Below are 18,225 nucleotides of genomic sequence, written 5' to 3'. Positions count from 1 at the left end.
CTGCCCTAACTGGCCTGGTTTGCGGGCCTGCGGGAAGCCTCCATCCCAGGGGTATGCACAAAAAAGAACTGGGCCCGCTTTCCCATTCCTCTCCTTTTGCCCTTGTTTCTGCTTCATCTCTCTCTGTTTTGATGTCTCACATCCTTTTTCGTGACCATCTCTTCTTTCTCTCCCCATCCTCCGTGTCTCTCCCCTTCCCGACGCTGCCTCAAGTCTTTTCATCAAAGCGAGGAGCCTCCCAGTATCTCCGCCCCCGCGCCTGGTTGGGGGTAACATTGCGCATGCGCCGTCCGCGCCCCTCCCTCTCCACCCCCATCCCCTGTCGGCGTCTGGGCCTCGTCCCCTTCTGTCTCTCTCTGCTCCCCCATCACTTCCCCGGACACTGACACCCCATTACTCCAGTCTCCCCAGTCTCAGCTTTGGTCTTCAGCCCCATCCGCCCCAGGTAAGATGGGTAGAGGAGAGGCCCGCGGAGAAGGGGAGGGGCGAAGCATCCTGCCTCCCGAGATAAACAAACCCGGGGAGGGGGCGGCCTAGACTGAGGAGCCTGACGCGGGAGGAGAAGAATGGGGGGCTGGACCTGGGGGAAGTGCTAGGCGCTGGGCCCACATACCAGGGTCCTCTGAGGGGTAATGGCCGTCGCTATGATTGCCCAAAATCCAGAGCTGGGGGCGTGGGAGCCACTGGGGGCCTTGGAGCTTCTGGGAGCTTTTGGGGGCTTAGACCCTGGACCCTGTGAGGCGCTCTCTCTAACTGACCGCTGTCTCCAGGATTTGCCTGAAAGCCGCCCCCAACTCTGCACCCACCCCCCGGAGGGCCATTGAAGACTATGACTAAGACAGATCCCGCTCCGATGGCCCCTCCACTCCGGGGGGAGGGAGAAGAAGAGGAGGAGGAGGATGAGCTGGTCCCCGAGGCCCCCAGCCCCGCCCAGGAGCGCCGGCAGAAGCCTGTTGTGCACCCCTCAGCACCTGCCCCCCTCCCCAAGGACTACGGTAACCACCCTCCCCACCCTGCAATTTGGTCTGGAGCCTTGGGTGGCCAGGGAGGTTGGGCTGAGCTCTGCTGATGATTCTGGGGGCTTTGAAAGTGGTCCAGGGGAGTCTTGGCCCTTGGACCCCCCCTTCATTAATTTATTCATTCATCCGTTGGAGAATGCAATTGGAATAATCCTAATCTTTGATTCATGACACATCATTCAGTCATTCAACAAACATTTACTGAAAGCCTGTCATGGACCTGGCTCTATGCTAGGAGCTTGGAGCAAAGCATGGAGCCACACAGACCCAGTCTTTGCCCTGAGAGAACTTACAGGCCTCAATGACAACTTACACAGATAACAATGTAATATAATATAAATATATAATTACAAGACATGATGAGAATTGTGTTTGCCAAGAATCGGATGCTGCAGGACCTTTTTAAGACATGGTTTCCATGAGGAGGTAGCATTTGAGGAAGACCCAAGGATGAATTGGGGTTTAACGAGGGAAAGGGCCAGGGGAAGGGAATACCCAGAGAGATAACTGCAGGAGTAAAGGCTCTGAGGTAGGAAGTTGGGGAGCAGGGAGGATGGCCTCTTGGAGAACCTGGAAGTGTCTAATCATTCACCAAGCATATTTATCCATTGCTACTACTCTGTGGCAAGCCTTATTCTGGGTGACAGATTTAATGGTGAGTGATCCAGGCATGATCCCTGTTCTCAGGAGGGAGCAAGTAATAGTTAAATCTGATAAGTTCAGATGGAGTGAATGCTATGGAAGAAAATAAGAGAAATAAAAGAGGGACATATAATAGGGGGGCAGCACCTTGAGATGGAGTGGTCAGAGTGGGTCTTTCTGATTATGGTGGCATTTAGGCTGAAGCCCAGAGCTTGAGGAGGAATCAGCTGTAGGAGAGCTGGAGAAAGATAGTTCCCGGCTGTGAGCACCAAGTGCAAAAGCCCTGAGGCAGGAACAGAAGACCATCCTGGAGCTGTAGTTAGGGAGTGATGGGAGTTGAGGTGAGGGTTTGGCAATGACTAGATCTTGGAGGGCCTTAGGGGCTACTGTGAGGACATTGAATAAGTGTGATGAAGGGAGAGCAGTTGGTAGGGAGATACTTAAAAGCAGTGGAGTGGTGGATCTGATTTATATTTTTGATTTATATTTTTAAAAGTTCCCTCTGGCTACTGGATACAGAGGGTGGAGGGGGCTTTTAGAAGATGTTGGCTGGGAATCCCCAGCAGCTGTAAGTTCAGAAACTAGACACCAGGTTCAAAGAGCTGGCGTCGCTAGGATAGGGCAGGAGGGATGGCCTCTGTGACCATATCACCCGCTAGAGGTGGGTCAGAGAGGCTCCAAGTTGAGCTCAGTCTGATAGAAAAATAAGAACGTTATCTGGGTGTCCGGTGCAGGGAATCCATGCCAGGAAACTGGAAATCGCATTTGGAAATGTAGCTAGATGTGGCTGGGGCCTGTGGCCTGGTGGGAAGTCAGAGGGTGTATGCTGCTCCCTGTGCCCCACCCCCGCCTCCCTCAGAATCTTGCTCGTAGAACGAGGAGGGTTTGGTCACAGAACATGAAGGAATCTGGAAATGTGGTCTAGGAGAGAGAGAGGGCTAAGGTGGACTCGGTGAAGAACTTGTGTATTTGTGTATTAAATGTGTGCAATTAATTCAGCAGACATTGATTGAGCACCTACTGCCTGCCAGCCACGGTGGTGGGCCTTGGGGGGCAGGGAGTGAGCAGACAGCACGGAAACGTAGTGCTTACATCCTAGTGAGGGAGACACGTGAGAGAGGAAAAGAGGAAAAAAGAGGGAAGAAGAGAAACAGAAAAAGAGGGAGGGAGAACGGGAAGGAAGGAGCAAACAAGTTAATGTTAAGTAGTGGGATATGCTGTGATTAAAGAAAGAATAAAGGGCCCGGGATGGAGAAGGGCACAGGCGCTGATTTACACAGGGTAGTCTGGGGAGGCCTCCCTGAAGAGGTGACATTGGAGTAAAGCCTGCAAAGCCCCGAGAAGGCTTGGGGAAAACACTGTCCCAGGCAAGCAAAACAGCAAGTGCAAAGCCACTGAGACAGGAATTTGCCTGGCGTGTTGGGAGGACAGAAGGAGTCAGTGTGGCTGGGTGAGGGGGAGAGGGCAGAGAACAGACGAGGACAGTTTGTGCAGGGCTTGTGGGCTGCGGGGAGGACAGTGGTCAGTACTTAGAGTGTGTCGGGGGAAGCCAGGGCCGGGTCCTGAGCCAAGGAGGGCTGTGACGTGACTGGAGTTTCAAAAGGAGCACACAGGCTGATTCCTGGAGACGCGGTGTCTGTGGCCCTTTCCCGGGCTGTGTGACATCCAGGTGTTCATTTCCTCATTCATTCAGTATGCGCCGAGCTCCTGCCTTGGGCCAGGCCCTGTGCCAAGTGTTGACAATACTACAGAGAGCACCAGTCATCAGAGCCTGGTCGGGGGAGATGCAAGTTCCTCTAGACTCCCACCCTGGCTGGCTGCAGGTTGGATCCTGCGCATGGGTACATTTTAATGCGTACTGCACGGTATTTGAAAAATTGAGATTTTTCTTAAAAACCAGGTTTTTCTGGCCTTTTTACTTGAGATTTAGCCAAACTGTGCCCATTCTGTGCCAGGGCCATAGTGCGCTAGAGCAGTGACCCCCCCCCCAGGCCCCAACCCCCAGGGTGGGGGGCACGTGCAGACTCAAAATACCGCACTCCTTCCACACTCTTGTTTCAAGGAGTGGAGTTTGCTGCTCTGTAGGATTGTTGGATCTTCCAACTTTGCAAGACACCTGAGGCATCCAGAGTTTGATGTGAAACCTCCTGATCTTGAAGCCTCATGCTGGCCACAGAGAAAATGCCTGTGGCTCGTGCACCATATGGTTTGAGACCATGCATTAGAGGATCTTAAAGGCAAAGGCCTAGAGCTGCCCTGCCTCAGGATGGAAAGAGGGGGTCAGCTTGCCTGGGGTGACTTTGGACCTCTTACTACCCTAGCCTTCACATTCTTCGATCCCAATGACCCGGCGTGCCAGGAGATTCTCTTTGACCCCCAGACCACCATCCCTGAACTGTTCGCCATTGTGCGCCAGTGGGTGCCCCAAGTCCAACACAAGATCGACGTCATCGGCAACGAGGTAAGATACTTGGGAAGCCAGGGAGGGAGAGGATAGGGTCCCTCACATGTTTGGGTAAACCTCTCTGGACCCCGGTTCTCCCAGATTCTGCGTCGAGGCTGCCACGTGAATGATCGTGATGGGCTGACCGACATGACACTGCTCCACTATGCGTGCAAGGCTGGGGCCCACGGAGTTGGTAAGGTCCAAACCCCCAAAGCACGAGCCCCCGCACCTAGGCCCCCAGACTGGACACCCTCAAAACCACTCAGAATCCCGGCCTTCAGACCGCCACCCTGAATCCACAGCCTAAGATGCCGAAGCGCAGTCCCTGAGGCTCAGGGCCTTCCCCATGCCTTGGGCCCAGGCTCTGGAGGAGGGGACACAAGTTGAGCTGGGCTGTTGCGCAGGGGACCCCGCTGCGGCTGTGCGCCTTTCGCAGCAGCTGCTGACATTGGGCGCTGATGTAACGCTGCGCAGCCGCTGGACCAACATGAACGCGCTTCACTACGCTGCCTACTTCGATGTGCCCGACCTGGTGCGCGTGCTGCTGAAGGGCGCACGGCCAAGAGGTGAGTGGGAGGGTCTGGGCTGGGAGGGGATGGGACCCAGGCTAAGGAGGAGGCTGGAAGCAGGAGGAGGGTGTGTTTGGGGGAGGAGGTGGGGGAAGGGTGAGGGGACTGGGATCCGAGGAGATAGTGGTAGGTTGGAGGCAAGAGGTGTGGGAGACGGGGCCCAGGCATCCGTGACCCATCCCCAGGGCTGAGCAGGAACTGGTTGGGAGGGGCGGGGCTCTGCATGCGAGGCCATGGGAGGCACTGGGGCCTGCGGGTTGTGAGATGGACTTGGGGAGGCTGTAAGGTGGTGTTGGGGGCCAGGCGGGGTGCTGAGGCCACTCATCCGGAACCCTCCTCTCGCCCACAACCCAGTGGTGAACTCCACATGCAGTGACTTCAACCACGGCTCAGCCCTGCACATCGCTGCCTCCAACCTGTGCCTGGGTGCAGCCAAATGTTTGCTGGAGCATGGTGCCAACCCGGCGCTGCGGGTACTGCACCCCTGGCCCAGCCCCCAGTGTCTCCCTTCTCCTTCCTTCCCCACCCTTTCCCGGCCAGCAGAGGATGAGGGGGGCCAGGACCGCTTGCGTTTCTGGAAGCTCATTACAAAAATCATTTGTACATTCAACAAATGAAGTGATAGCTGGTATTTACCATCACATGGTCCCATTCCAGGCTTGGGATTTCCAGGGCATGGCTTCCCTAAGATCATGACCCAGAGACTGAAGTGTGACCTTCATTCCCTTGGCTCCACCCCTAGTTCCACCCTCAATTACTTGGGATCCCTAGCCTTAGGTTGAGGGTGGATTTCCTGGGGGACATGGTCTATACCTCAGTGCCTCACCCCTTCTTATTCCCATGTTGGCCTAGGGTCTGACCTAGTTCTACCATGGCTTTACCTAGACTGGGGTCTCTGGGAGCATGGGCTCAGCGGAGGTTCAGCCTGTGCCCCGAATCCTCACTTCCTTTCTTCCCATTGGCCCCCAGAACCGAAAGGGACAGGTGCCAGCGGAGGTGGTCCCAGACCCCATGGACATGTCCCTGGATAAGGCAGAGGCAGCACTCGTGGCCAAGGAGCTGCGAACCCTGCTGGAGGAGGCTGTGCCACTCTCCTGTGCCCTCCCCAAGGTCACGCTACCCAACTATGACAACGTCCCGGGCAATCTCATGCTCAGTGCACTGGGCCTGCGCCTGGGAGACCGCGTGCTGCTGGATGGCCAGAAGGTCAGAGACTGGGGAAAGGTGGGGAGGGCAGGCCTCCATGCCTCAGAGCTGGGTCCTTGGACAGAGTGTAGACCCTCTCCTTTGGCCACCCACCCTCCCAATCATTCCCACAGTTGTTCTGTGAGTGCTTCCTTTGTGCCCCACCCTGGGCTGAGCTCTCGGTCCAGGGAGGTAAGACAGATCTGTCACCTGACAGGGACAGCCCAGAACAGTCATGGCTGTCACCAGGAAGCACAAGCAGAGTGATCAGTGCAGCTCTGCACCTGTGAGTTCCCCTGGGCCTTGTGGGCCCCAGTGAGGGCCCACCTCTGCTCCCAGAGTGGTCAGTACTTTGGAGAAAAAAAGGACAGGTCAGAATGATCAGGGGTATGATGGGATGGATGCACCCCCTTGAAGATAAGGAGGGATGAGCCAGGAAAAGAAAAGGGGAAGGGGGGGGTCCCACGTAGGGGGAGCAGGTACAAATGCCCAGAGGGCAGAGAGAATCTTTATTCATCCAGGTATTCCAGCTTTGATTTCTTTATCTGGTGTCCCTCAGGCTCCATGCTGGACCCAGGCTGCCCTTGGAAATTAAGGGCTGTGTGAGCCCAGACCCACTCTTGTGGAGCTTTTTCTCTGATGAAGGAGACACAGCCAGTCAAGTAAACCCATCGTTAAAATAATTTCTGGTAGCAGCAAGGGCTTTGAAAACCATTAAATGCTTGAATTTAGGGGCGCCTGGCTGGCTCAGTCAGTAGAGCATGTGACTCTCGATCTCAAGGTCATGAATTTGAGTTGGACGTTGAGATTACTTTAAAAAAATTTTTTTTAGCTTAAAAAAATGTTTGGATTTAGTAAATTGCCCCTGGCTGAGGACATGTGCTGTCAGTTTTGGAGCTGGGGTGCTCCAAAGGCTTCTGTGAGGAGCTGATGTCTGAGCTGAGCTGAGAGGGGAAGGAGCTCACCTGCAACAACATGGAGGCAGAGGAAACATCAGGTACAGAGGCCAAGAGGAGGTAAGGGGTAGCGTGACAGGAAGGTGAAGTGGAAAGGTCAGCAGGAGCTGGATCACACCCGACCTGCAAGCCACTGGAAGGAATCTGAATTTCGTTGCTTGTACAGTGAGAAATCGTAAAAGTCACATTGTGTTTCCTGATCATGGGTTCTGCATGCATCAGCCCCACCTGTAACACCTTCTGTACCTGAGCTAATCCATGTGACAATTCTGAAAGCAAAATGGGTTGACTCTCCCCATTTTACAATCCAGAAGACTATAAGAGGCTCAGAGAGGTGAAACCTTTTGTTTGAAGATAAGAACAATAATAACAATCTTCCCCTTAGAGAAACAGCATAACACAGTGGTCACACGCTCAGGCAAATCTCAGCTTTGCTGCTTTCCAGCTGCAGGGCCTGGGGCCACTGATTCTACCTCTCAGGGTATCAGTTTCTTCATCTCTAAAATGGAGCTAATAACAGTACCCACCTCAGGTAGTTGTATGAAGCTCAAATTAATTAAAATCCGGAAAACCCTTAGAATAGGGCTTAGTGCATCTCAAGAGCTCTGTGTATCGCAGGTCCTATTCTGATCCCCACACCAATCCTCCAAAGCAGGCACTATTAATTCACCCATTTTATAGACAAGGAACTGGGGCTTGGAGAGTGAAGCAGCCTCACACGATGATCATAGCCATACCCACTGAGGGCTCACAGCAACTAAGTGAATTTACCTATATTGCAGATGTTTCAACCAGCCAACCAGCCTTTGAAGTGCTTTGCTATCTCCATTTTACAGGTGAAACTGAGGCCTAAGAGGTCATTGGACCCAAGCTGCAAGATCATAATAATCAACACTCACTGATCCCTCACTCAGCACCAGGCCCTGTTCTGTGGCTCTGACAGCCCTGTCCAATAGCCCTTTCCATCTGTGAGGATGGAAATACTCTGTGTGTGTATTGCCCAATTAAGTCACATGTGGCTATTGAGCACTTGAAATGTGGTGAGTGCAACCAGGGAAATTAAATTTTAATTTAATTTCAGTTCATTTAAATTGTTATATGTGGCTAATGCCTGTTTACTGCACTGAACAGAGCAGTTCTATAACCATCCTATAAGGTAGGTGTGATTTCTGTTCCTGTATCATAGATGAGGACACAGAGGCGCAGTGAAGTTAAGTCATATAGCCAGTAAATGGTGATGTCCAAACCGATTTGAGCTTAGGGCTCCCTCATCCACTCTCCATGCTGCTTGTGTGCCAGTGATCTATCATGGCCTCTCAAGGACCGCCCCCTACCCCCCCCACCCCCCGCCTCCAAACCATATCCTCCCTTGTTTCCTCAGACGGGCACACTTCGGTTCTGCGGGACCACGGAGTTCGCCAGTGGCCAGTGGGTGGGCGTGGAGCTGGATGAACCCGAGGGCAAGAATGATGGCAGTGTTGGGGGTGTCCGGTATTTCATCTGCCCCCCCAAGCAGGGTCAGTCCCACCTGGGGCTCAAAAGGGGTGGTGGAGGGGGCCCCTCAGTAGTTCTGATGCTGGTGATGGGGGTGGGCAGAGGGCAGAGGCTTGGACCACTCCCAGAGCAGGCTCTGTCCCCCCAGGTCTCTTTGCCTCTGTGTCCAAGATCTCCAAGGTAGTGGATGCACCCCCCTCATCCGTCACCTCCACACCTCGGACTCCTCGGATGGACTTTTCCCGTGTCACTGGCAAAGGCCGCAGGGAACACAAAGGTCAGAGGGGGAGCCTTCTGGGTGAGGAAGGTGAGGCAAGCCAAATTGAGATATTCAGCGGGTAACCTAGCTTCGGTGACTCAGTTTCTCCTCAGGCCCAAACTCCTGTGTCAGAGGACAATCTCTGAGTTCTTCACTTCTATGACTCCGTTTCTCCTTTGACTTAGTACTGGCCCCCCACCCAGTTCTTCAAAGGATCTGTAGGTTCTCTGCCTTCTATGACTTAGTCTCCCTTCAGGTCAAGGGTTTTCCCCCAGTTTTAGGGAAGCATCTATGGGGTTCCTGGCTTTAGTGACTTGATTTATCTTTACACCCAACTCCTTCCTTCATTTTAAAAGGATAATTTCTGGGCTTCTGACTTCTGTGACTCAGTTTTTCCTTTGGCCCAAATAACCTCAGCTTTGAGAAAGGATTTTGGGGTTCTCCAGGTTCTTGACTCAGTTTCCCCTCAGGCCTAACACCCCCCCCCAATTTTCTGGCGGTTGAGATTGTTTCAAGCCCAAAGCCCTCTTGGTTCTGGGGAAGGCTCTAGAGTTCCTGATTGGAGTCAGGACAGAATTTCTATCTTGGGTCTTTCTGGGTGGCATGGGGTCCCCAGGGCTGGCATCTGGGGACCCCACTCCCTTCTCCTGTACCCTTTACTCCAGGCAAAAAGAAGCCCCCGTCATCCCCATCTCTGGGCAGCCTGCAACAGCGGGAGGGAGCCAAGGCTGAGGTTGGAGACCAAGTCCTTGTCGCGGGCCAGAAGCAAGGGATTGTGCGCTTCTATGGGAAGACAGACTTTGCCCCTGGTGAGGACAGTGATCTGGCGGGGTGGGGGTGGGGGGGCAGGCAAGACCTTGAGACAGCCTGACACCCCGCTGCTGCAGGTTACTGGTATGGCATTGAGCTAGACCAGCCCACTGGCAAGCATGATGGCTCTGTCTTCGGTGTCCGGTACTTCACCTGCCCCCCACGGCATGGAGTCTTTGCACCAGCATCCCGAATTCAGAGGTGAGCCCAAACACCAACCCCAACCCAGGGCACCTCCCAGAACCCTGACTGCCCACCCCTCTCAGGTGTCTCTTCCTCTTGGACCAGCAGGACAGTGTGGCTACCCACCTCTACACTCTAGCTCTTTCTGTGTAGGTCCTGTGGGTTCAGCTCTCCTGGCCTCTCATGACTCTGACCCCTCCCACTCTTCTCATGTCTCCCCAGGATTGGTGGATCCACTGACCCCCCTGGGGACAATGTCGGAGCCAAAAAAGTGCATCAAGTGACAAGTGAGCTGGGGCTGGGGTGTAGGAGGTAGAGGAGGGGTGAGGGTTTGGGGATAGGAGGAAGGGTCATGGGTTCTCGGGTATATGCTGGTGACAGACTCTCCAGTACTTAACAGGAGACACAGGGTCCAGGAAAATGATGAGACAGGATTCCAAAGAGGATAAGTGCTATGGGGGGTAGGGTATGGGGATGTTAACGACAAGGCTCTGGGCAGGCACCGGGGACATGCGTAGGTATGCGGGATACAGGGAATATTAGTGACATGAAATCCAGATGGGTATTGAAATGTGGGGTCCAGGTGGGTATTGGGGACATGGATAAGTATCAATGACAAGGAGTCTGGTTGGGTATTGAGGGTCTGTCATCCCCTCACCCAAACCTTGTGCTCCCTTCAGTGACACAACCCAAACGCACTTTCACGACAGTCCGGACCCCAAAGGACATCGCATCAGAGAACTCCATCTCCAGGTGGGTAGCCAACCCTTGGCCCACCTCCTGTGGGATGTTCAGGGAGAGGTTGCACAAGGCCATTGGACATAGGGATCTGGACTTCTGGTTGGGGCTAGAAATAGAGGTTAGGAAAACTTGTGACTAGTCAGCTTACCCAGAAATGGTTTTTAGGGAGTGAGGTCCCACACTGAATTCTGGTGTCTTCCACTCTTAAGGGGCAGGTAGAGGAGGCAGAACACTTTCCACTTCACAGGAGCCTGAGAAGGCATAGGCCAGGCAGGTAGAGACAGAATCCAGAAAGGCCGAATCCCAGACACTTGGGGAAGAGCAGGGGTGGGGGTGGGGTGGGGTGATTAATCCAGATGTTCCCGTATCCTGCAGCAAGGTGTGACAGACGTGATTCTCCTTTCCAGGTTGCTCTTCTGCTGCTGGTTTCCCTGGATGCTGAGGGCGGAGATGCAGTCTTAGAGGCCTGGCTACCTGACAGAGCATCAAAGAGTCCCCTCTAGCATCTCCTGACACAAGGAGCCCCCGAGTCACCCTGAGATAGAGATTCCCAGTAACACATCCAGAATAGAGACCCCCATTAGCCAGCCCTCGATCACTGAGGCCCCATTATTAACAGATTCCCTCATGATAACCCCCAAATACAGACCCCATGGTACCCAGAAAGAGATTCCCTGAGTGTAGCACCTTCAGGCTAGTCCCTGTCCCCAACCCCCAGAGCAGACCCCCCAGTAACATATTTCCACATCACCTCAAATGATGGTGACCTCTACATCATGCTCCAGAGCAGAACATTCCTGAGTCATTCATCACTGGATCAGAACCCTCCCCCATAACAAAGACACCCCCCCCCATCAAATCCCTTTGAAATAAACACAGGTCGTACCTCCAGAGCAACAGAGTAACAACTACATTTAACATCAGTTCCCTCAGGATGTTGTGACCCCCATGGTCACCCCAAAAGCTTACACTGCAATCAGAGATACCTACATTAACAAATCCCTGCTCTTACCCCTCAAGAAGAGACCCACATTAACTAGCCCACTCTCACCCCCAATTTACAGACACCAAAACAGTCCTGGAAGTGCTAATTACAGGACCCCTAAGTCTTCCTACCCTCTGCGCCCTCAAGAAACCCCCAGTGCCTTGTATGAAGCCCACCCCACACGGCCCACAGCCCCTGTGCTGGCCAGGCTCCCAGAAAATTCTCTATTTTTTAAGTAATGACTTCCCCCTTTGGGGGACCCCAAAATTTGGAGGCCCCATTCTGGGACTCTGGGGATCCCAAACCCCAGAGTACATGTCCCAAATTCCCCTGTGCCCCCAAGTCCTACAGCCCCTAGAGGACCCTAAGGCCCTAACTCCCAGGATCCTCAAATCATGGAATCCCCAAATCCCCAGGGAATCCCAAATTTAAAAATTCAATCCCAAGCCCCCAGGAAACCCCAATCATGGAGGTCCTTGTGCCTGGGATGGAGGAGATTGCAGTCAGGATATGCATCCCGGGCTCCCAGGGCACCTCAAGCCCTATTCATAGGCACCAGGAGACCCCAAACAGGAATTCTCATCCCTGGAAACCAGAGCACTTCAATGCCCTGAGTCGATGTATCTCAAGATACCCAAATGCAAAGAGCCCCAGCCCCCAGGGAACCCCAAATCCTAAAGCCTCCATCTCTAATACATGAAGGGCCCCAAGGCCTTGAGGGGATCCCAAATCCTGGACCCCCTATTTCAGTCTACGTTCTGGTCACAGGTCCAAAACACCAAATCTGAGTCACTGGCCCCAAAGGACCTCACAGCACCCGGGCCAGACCAACAGCCTGAGGGAGAACCTAAAGGCCCAGGGGGTCTAGGGTGGACCTGGGGCCCTGACCAGCAAGGACAGCTCACGACTGCCCCTTCACTGCATGTCCCCAAACTCAGCATGACCCCTATCCCCTTCAATAAAGACGTTTCTATGGCTTGTCTGCGTCAGGTCAGTGTTTGGGGAGTTGTGGGCTTGCCTCTGGACCCTTGCCGGGGGAGGACGAGAGAGGAAGTCCTTCCTTCAGTCTAGCTTCCCTGTGGAATGGGCACGGAATGATTTAGCCTGCGGGAAGTCGTTCTAACAGTCTTGTCTGCTTGCGGCGGCCTCCCTTCCCATCTGGCCCCTTCCAAGGCTACCCCTCCCATCTGGGGCCCCCTCCGCAGTGAGAACTGGCAGGGTCCTGGAGCCTGATTGGTCGGTGCCTGATGAAGACCCGTCTCCGAAGGATCCCCAGTGGCTCAGGGGCCAGGAGGTGCAGCCTATCACTGAAAGAGGGCGAAGGGGCGGGGCAATATTGGGTGAGAGCGCCGATTGGGTGGAAGGCGGACGCTTAGAACCTTTGAGAGTTCCCGTTGGTCTGAGGAAACCTGCGTCAGGAACGTGGGGCGGAAGTGGCTGGGAAGGGAATGGGGGTGTTTAACTCGGGTGCTGGAGGGGACACTGGTGGACGGTCAGTTTTGGGGGTGGCTGGGGATGGAGATGGGGGTCCGAGAGGGCTGAGAATGGGGACCTGAGGAAGCTCAGATGGGAGTCCAGGGAAGCTCAGTGTGGAATTCTAGGAGACTCGGGGTTGGGAGTCTAAGGGGTTCAGGTAGGGAAGAAGGTTGGAGAGGAGTCAGGCTCCGGACTGAAGGCCTAAGGTTGCTGCAGGGAAGGGGCTCTTGGGAGGAGAAGTGTGAAAGGGGCCGGAATGGGGAGATCTGAGGAGACTCAGATTGGGGGCACATGGGTGTTGAGAATGGGGCATCTGAAAGGGTTTGAGGCGGGAAGAGGGTGCGTGGTGACTTTGAATATTGTTGGACAGCCAGACTCATGGTTGCTTGGTAACCTGATGTTGTTAGGATGGGATCTCAAACTGTTTGAAGGGGCTTTGGGTGCAGCCATGGAAGCTATGCGTGGAGCTCTTGAGAATGGCTCCCAGTGAGGTCAGAGGATTTCTCTGTGAGAGGCTTAAGAGGGCAAAAATGTGTGTAGTTTGATGGGCCGTTGTGGATGGAGTTTGGGGCAGTGGGGCAGCGTTCTGGGTGCACTGTGCCCGGGTGGCTTTTGAGATGCTGAGGACTCGGGTTTTAGAAACCAAGTAAGTTTCCCTGTAGGGCTGAGGTGAGGCCCTGGCCCTTGATAAAGCAGAAAATAGGATCATAGCCTGAGGGTGGGAGGCTTGGTGACTTCAGAGTGTCCTCCCCTCCCCCACAGGACTGGGTGCATGGAGTTGGTGTCGATGGAGGATCAGGACGCCAGGGTTCCAGCCCTGGAACCATTCAGGGTGGAGCAGGTTGTCAGGACTGGGGGTGCAGAGGGTGAAGGTGGGGACTAGAGGGTGGGAGATAAGAGTGGGGATAATGACTCCTGCGTCTGTGGGCTGGGACTGCTCCCTCCCTCCAAATTCCTTCTTACCCTCAGGATATAGCCCCACCCTCATCCCCACTTCCCACCCCCAAAATGGACATTAGTCCTTTGAGGTCAGGCCCTGGCCTGTCTGGGAACATCCGGAGCCTCTTTCAGAGTCTGCTCAGTGATACTAGGGCTCCTGTGTAGGTCTAAGGGCTGCACCTTCAGGGGGCTCTGTATCCTAGGCACCACCTATAATCTACTATGTCCCTGACTTCATCTCCAAGGAAGAGGAAGAGTATTTGCTTCGACAGGTAACCCCAGCACCCTTCTGGTTTGTTTTTCCCTCCTTCCCAGATCCCTCCCCAAACCCTAGGTTCTGTGTGAGAGAGCCTAAGGCTGCAGTGAAGATCCTGGCAGGAAGGAGAGTGCCACCCAGCACCCATCCCTCATCTTCCCTATTTCTCTCGCAGGACCTGCTGGGGCCTGTCAGAAATAGCCTTTCCCAGGAGGCTTAGGGGAAACCAAAGTGATTCTTAGAAAGGTAGTTATTACGCAGCTCAGACTCCCTGTGCCCAGTCCAGCCTCCAAAACAGATGAAATTGCTAGAAACAGATTCCTTATGCTAGAAACAAGGAAGTTACAAACCTCCTGCCCTCTGTGCTGAGGTAGCTCAATCCTGCTATCATAGAGAAAAGGGGGTTATAAACATAGGCTGAGATAGCCCAGTTTGGGCCCTTGAGGTTGGGGGAATTAAGAATTTGCAGTTTCAGATTTCTTTGCTGACATAACCCAGGCATCAGAATGCTACAGGGTAAACTCTTCCCTCTGCTGAGATAGCTCAGCATAGACCCAGCCAGAGTCTTGGGAACAAGGTCACCAAGCACGGATCACCTGTTGCTGAGATGGCCCAGTATTCTGTATTCTATTCTTAAGGTTTGGGGAAAAAAGAATTTACAAAGCTCAGAGCTTTTGCAGCCTCAGACTTTAGTTACAGAGCACAGATCTTCCTTATGCCATCCCAAGTAGTCTTGTCAAGTTGAGTCCCAGGAATAAGTTAGCAACAGAACACAGACACTTTTTTTTTTTTTTTTTTAAGAGAGAGGGAGAGAGAGAATCTCAAGCAGACTCCCCGCTGAGCGTGGAGACTGACGCAGGACTCCATCTCAGGACCCTGAGATCATGACCTGAGCCAAGATCAAGAGTCAGATGCTTAACCGACTGAGCCACCCAGGCACCCCACAGAACACAGACTCTTGTGCTGAGGTAGCCCATTCCAGCCCCATAACTGTGAAAGGAATGAGGAGATTATCGAGTAGATTACAGACTTCTTGGAGATTGCCCATTCTAGACTCTTGGGATCTTGGCAGCGGAGAATTTTCAAAGTACTCTCTTTGCTATGCTGAGATAGCCCAGCCTAGCACATTTCCTCCCCCAGGTGATAGGAACAAAGAGGTTCCAGAAGTCAGGCTGTGCCGAGATAGCCCAGGATTCAGGAAATTACAGAGGGCACACTGTTTGCTGGGTTAAAAGAGTCCAGTCCAGCCCAGAGCTCTGAGTAGATTCAGACCATGATTGTGTAGCTCTGGTTCCTTTCCTTGATCCTGGTAGACACAGGGGCGAGGGCAAACAACAAAATCCTGGGAACACTGTCTCAGAGAATAATCCCACAGACTTTGAGATGACCCATTCCCATCCCAGGTAGAGGGCCTATGTTGACCTGGGTGGGAGAATCAGAGTGGTCCTGAAAAAGGACTGACCCCTCCCCACCTCCTAGGTCTTCAATGCCCCAAAGCCAAAGTGGACCCAGCTCTCTGGGAGGAAGTTACAGAACTGGGGTAAGTGTCCCTGCCTGGGGGCATGGGCAATTTGGGGATGTAGGCTGGGGCAGGTGGCTCAGGTTGGGACACTGGGTGGGTCCTTGAGGGTTCAAGGGCTTCCAAGGGCCAGGAGGATTCTGAGGGGTGAGCAGAGGTTCTGAGAGATGAGGGATTTCCTGATGAGTTGGGGGGTATCTCAAAGTGTCCAGGGGTTTGAAGAAGTCAGGACGCCTTGGAAGCATCGGATGGTGGTCTCCAGAGTCAGAGGTTCCCCAGGGTCAGAGTGCTCCCAGCCACTGGGATATCCCTAATGGGGGCTGCAGGTGCCAGGGCTCCTCGGTTGGGCGTCCTCAGGACCCCATTGCCCTCTCCCAGGTGGGCTCCCCCATCCCCGGGGGATGGTTCCTGAGCGGCTTCCTCTGTGGCTCCAGCGCTACGTGGACAAAGTATCTGACCTCAGCCTTTTTGGGGGTCTCCCAGCCAACCACGTCCTTGTGAACCAGTATCTGCCTGGGGAGGGCATCATGGTAAGCACACACCTTCACCCCGACCCTCACACCTCCGACCCACCATGGGGCAGGGCATTGTGTTGACCCACCTCTACTCATTAAGCAGCCGCATACCCCAACCAGGCATTCACCCCCCCCCATCCCAAGCAGGGGCGCCCTCCTTGAGCCCCAGAGGGTGGGGGGTGTGGACTCCTGCCCTGTCCAGCCCTGGTGCCCACTCCCTAGCCCCACGAGGACGGGCCACTCTACTACCCGACCGTCAGCACCATCAGCCTGGGCTCCCACACCATGCTGGACCTGTACGAGCCGCGGCAGCCAAAGGATGATGACCCTGCAGAGCAGGTGGGCCCCGAGACACTGTCCCAGCCACTTGTGGGCGTCCCGACATCCCACCTCCTCCAAGAGGCCCCAGTCCCTCCTGCTTGCAGGGTACCCCTGATACTCTTCCAGACACCTTCCCCCCATCCCCTCATGGAATGCACCCACATCCTCCCAGACTCCAGCCCCATCCATTTGCAGGGTGCCTAGAAATGATATCTGTAGACACCCCAGTACCCTCACCTGCTAAATCGATGCCCCGATGCCCTACGGATCCCCTGGCCCCACATGTTCAGAGTGCTCCAATAGCCCAAGGTCCATATACCCTATGCAGGACTCCCCAGTACTCCAACAGACACTGATATCCTCAGATACCCCAATACCATTTACTCGCGGGTGTCCCTGACGTCCTCTTAGACATCCTCTCTTTGCCCACTGCACAGGGCACCCCAACACAGACCTCTCTGCCACTCCAGTAGTGTAGATCTGCCTTGTAGGACAACCTCACATTCTCCTTGGGGCCTCAACCCATGACTCGCTGCTCATGGGCCCCCCAGATACACCGACTCCCTTCTGTGAGGGCTGCATATGATAGCAGCTTCCCTGACCTTTCTCTGAGGAATGCACTTCCGATACCTCAGGGTTCACAGAAACTCCCCTGGACACCCTGATCCCAGCTGCTCCTTTTTCGCCCTACATGCTCCTGGATAGGCTGACACCCCCTTCTACTGTGTGGGTGTCCTCAAACATCCTGATGTTTGTAGACAGGCCCAGACCACACCGGCTCCTCCCCACCTCACTGTGGCCCCTTTTTCGCTTCAGCCAAGCCCTCAGTCCAGTTCCATCCAGTTTCCTAGGACTACCGAGCCCTGGGTCCAAGCTGCAACCAAGGGACTGCTGGTCCTTGCCCCCCACCTGCGCCCACTAACCGAGTCCCGTAGGATTTCCACTCCAGAGCTTCTCCCAGGGAGCACGCTTGCCCCTCAGCCTTGGCCTCTGGGAACTCGCTGACCTACTCACCACCCCCCCACCACCACCTTTAAAGTCCGCTGATCACTCTAAGCCCCTGACTTCTGGGGACCTGCTGACCTTCAGCCCTCCCCGCAGCCCCGGTCCCCGCCCCGGCCAGCCACCTCGCTGCTGCTGGAACCGCGCAGCCTGCTGGTGCTCCGAGGCACCGCCTACACGCGCCTCCTCCACGGCATCGCGGCTGCCCGCGTGGACGCGCTGGACGCCACCTCCCTGCCGCCCAACGCCGCCGCCTGCCCGTCGGCGCGGCCCGGAGCCAGCCTGGTGCGCGGCACGCGCGTCTCGCTGACCATCCGCCGCGTGCCCCGCGTGCTGCGCACCGGCCTCCTGCTCGGCAAGTGAAGCCAGGCGCCCGGCCCGCTCGCATTCCCCGGCTCTGCGCCTCCTCCCTCCTGGCAGCTGCGACCCTGTGACCTTGGAACCCTGGGGCCGAGGCGGGAGGCCCCCCCGCTCCCCCCACACCGCGGGTTATTTATTTTCCCTGTAACTTCGTGGAAACTACAGGAAGAGGTTGCATTTCAAATAAACCAATAAAAATCTCTCTTTGGTTTTGGATTGGGTGGGCGGGGGGCAGATGCATGGGTTCCTGAGGGGCAGTGTCTGGGACCTTGGATGGTGTGGGCCCTGGGGTCAGATGTATGGTTCCTGAGTGGGGTTAGAATCCAGGACTCTTGGGTCAGGGTTCTATCTGGAAGCCCCTTAGGTAGGATGAATGGGGTGAGCCTAGGTTCAGCTAACTGGCCGGCTCGGGAGGAAGGAGTTAAATGGTACTGCTGTCACCTGAGCTGGGCATCAGGTTACCTGTGTCCAGGTTCTGCTTGTTAGAAGGTAGAGCTGAGCCTGCTCCTGGGCCTCTGGCTGCCCAGGAGCCAGGGAAAGGGCTCTCA

General features: G+C 54.8%; 2 protein-coding genes across 6 annotated transcripts; both read left to right on the top strand.

Moving 5' to 3' along the window:
* The first annotated feature begins 253 nt into the window (after positions 1 to 253).
* Positions 254 to 12,288, top strand: CLIP3 (CAP-Gly domain containing linker protein 3). Its single transcript, XM_032390291.1, has 14 exons — positions 254 to 445; positions 771 to 995; positions 3,983 to 4,122; positions 4,207 to 4,300; positions 4,512 to 4,673; positions 5,031 to 5,149; positions 5,646 to 5,882; positions 8,199 to 8,334; positions 8,460 to 8,588; positions 9,236 to 9,379; positions 9,458 to 9,581; positions 9,786 to 9,850; positions 10,244 to 10,316; positions 10,712 to 12,288. The coding sequence occupies exons 2-14, from the start codon at positions 830 to 832 to the stop codon at positions 10,764 to 10,766; spliced, it is 1,644 nt and encodes a 547-aa protein (XP_032246182.1). The 5' UTR covers positions 254 to 445; positions 771 to 829; the 3' UTR covers positions 10,767 to 12,288.
* Positions 12,289 to 12,728: 440 nt separating this feature from the next.
* On the top strand, positions 12,729 to 17,861 carry ALKBH6 (alkB homolog 6). Of its 5 annotated transcripts, none has more exons than XM_032390374.1 (7): positions 12,731 to 12,781; positions 13,528 to 13,606; positions 13,950 to 13,976; positions 15,440 to 15,500; positions 15,858 to 16,009; positions 16,217 to 16,333; positions 17,417 to 17,861. In XM_032390374.1, exons 1-7 carry the CDS (start codon positions 12,738 to 12,740, stop codon positions 17,678 to 17,680), a joined length of 744 nt encoding a protein of 247 aa, XP_032246265.1. In that variant the 5' UTR covers positions 12,731 to 12,737; the 3' UTR covers positions 17,681 to 17,861. The 5 variants fall into 5 exon arrangements, with proteins under 5 accessions (XP_032246269.1, XP_032246265.1, XP_032246266.1 ...); XM_032390375.1 differs by having other exon boundaries at positions 13,908 to 13,976; positions 15,963 to 16,009; XM_032390373.1 differs by having other exon boundaries at positions 13,908 to 13,976.
* The last annotated feature ends 364 nt before the right edge of the window (positions 17,862 to 18,225 follow it).

This window comes from Phoca vitulina, unplaced genomic scaffold, assembly GCF_004348235.1.
Source record: "Phoca vitulina isolate PV1807 unplaced genomic scaffold, GSC_HSeal_1.0 scaffold58, whole genome shotgun sequence".
In the NCBI taxonomy this organism is placed as follows: Eukaryota; Metazoa; Chordata; class Mammalia; order Carnivora; family Phocidae; genus Phoca; species Phoca vitulina.
Note: the sequence above shows the minus strand (reverse complement) of the source record. Positions and strands in the feature narration are given on the sequence as shown.

What these genes read in the sequence shown, in the direction of transcription:
- CLIP3 (XM_032390291.1), top strand. Translation starts at nt 830, where the DNA reads ATGACTAAGACAGATCCCGCTCCGATGGCCCCTCCACTCCGGGGGGAG. An exon ending in TGCTGCTGGATGGCCAGAAG is followed by an intron (nt 5,883 to 8,198) that starts GTCAGAGACTGG and finishes TTGTTTCCTCAG; the next exon opens with ACGGGCACACTTCGGTTCTG. An exon ending in CCAGCATCCCGAATTCAGAG is followed by an intron (nt 9,582 to 9,785) that starts GTGAGCCCAAAC and finishes ATGTCTCCCCAG; the next exon opens with GATTGGTGGATCCACTGACC.
- ALKBH6 (XM_032390373.1), top strand. Translation starts at nt 12,738, where the DNA reads ATGGGGGTGTTTAACTCGGGTGCTGGAGGGGACACTGGTGGACG. An exon ending in AACCATTCAGGGTGGAGCAG is followed by an intron (nt 13,607 to 13,907) that starts GTTGTCAGGACT and finishes TCTGTATCCTAG; the next exon opens with GCACCACCTATAATCTACTA. An exon ending in TGCCTGGGGAGGGCATCATG is followed by an intron (nt 16,010 to 16,216) that starts GTAAGCACACAC and finishes CCCACTCCCTAG; the next exon opens with CCCCACGAGGACGGGCCACT.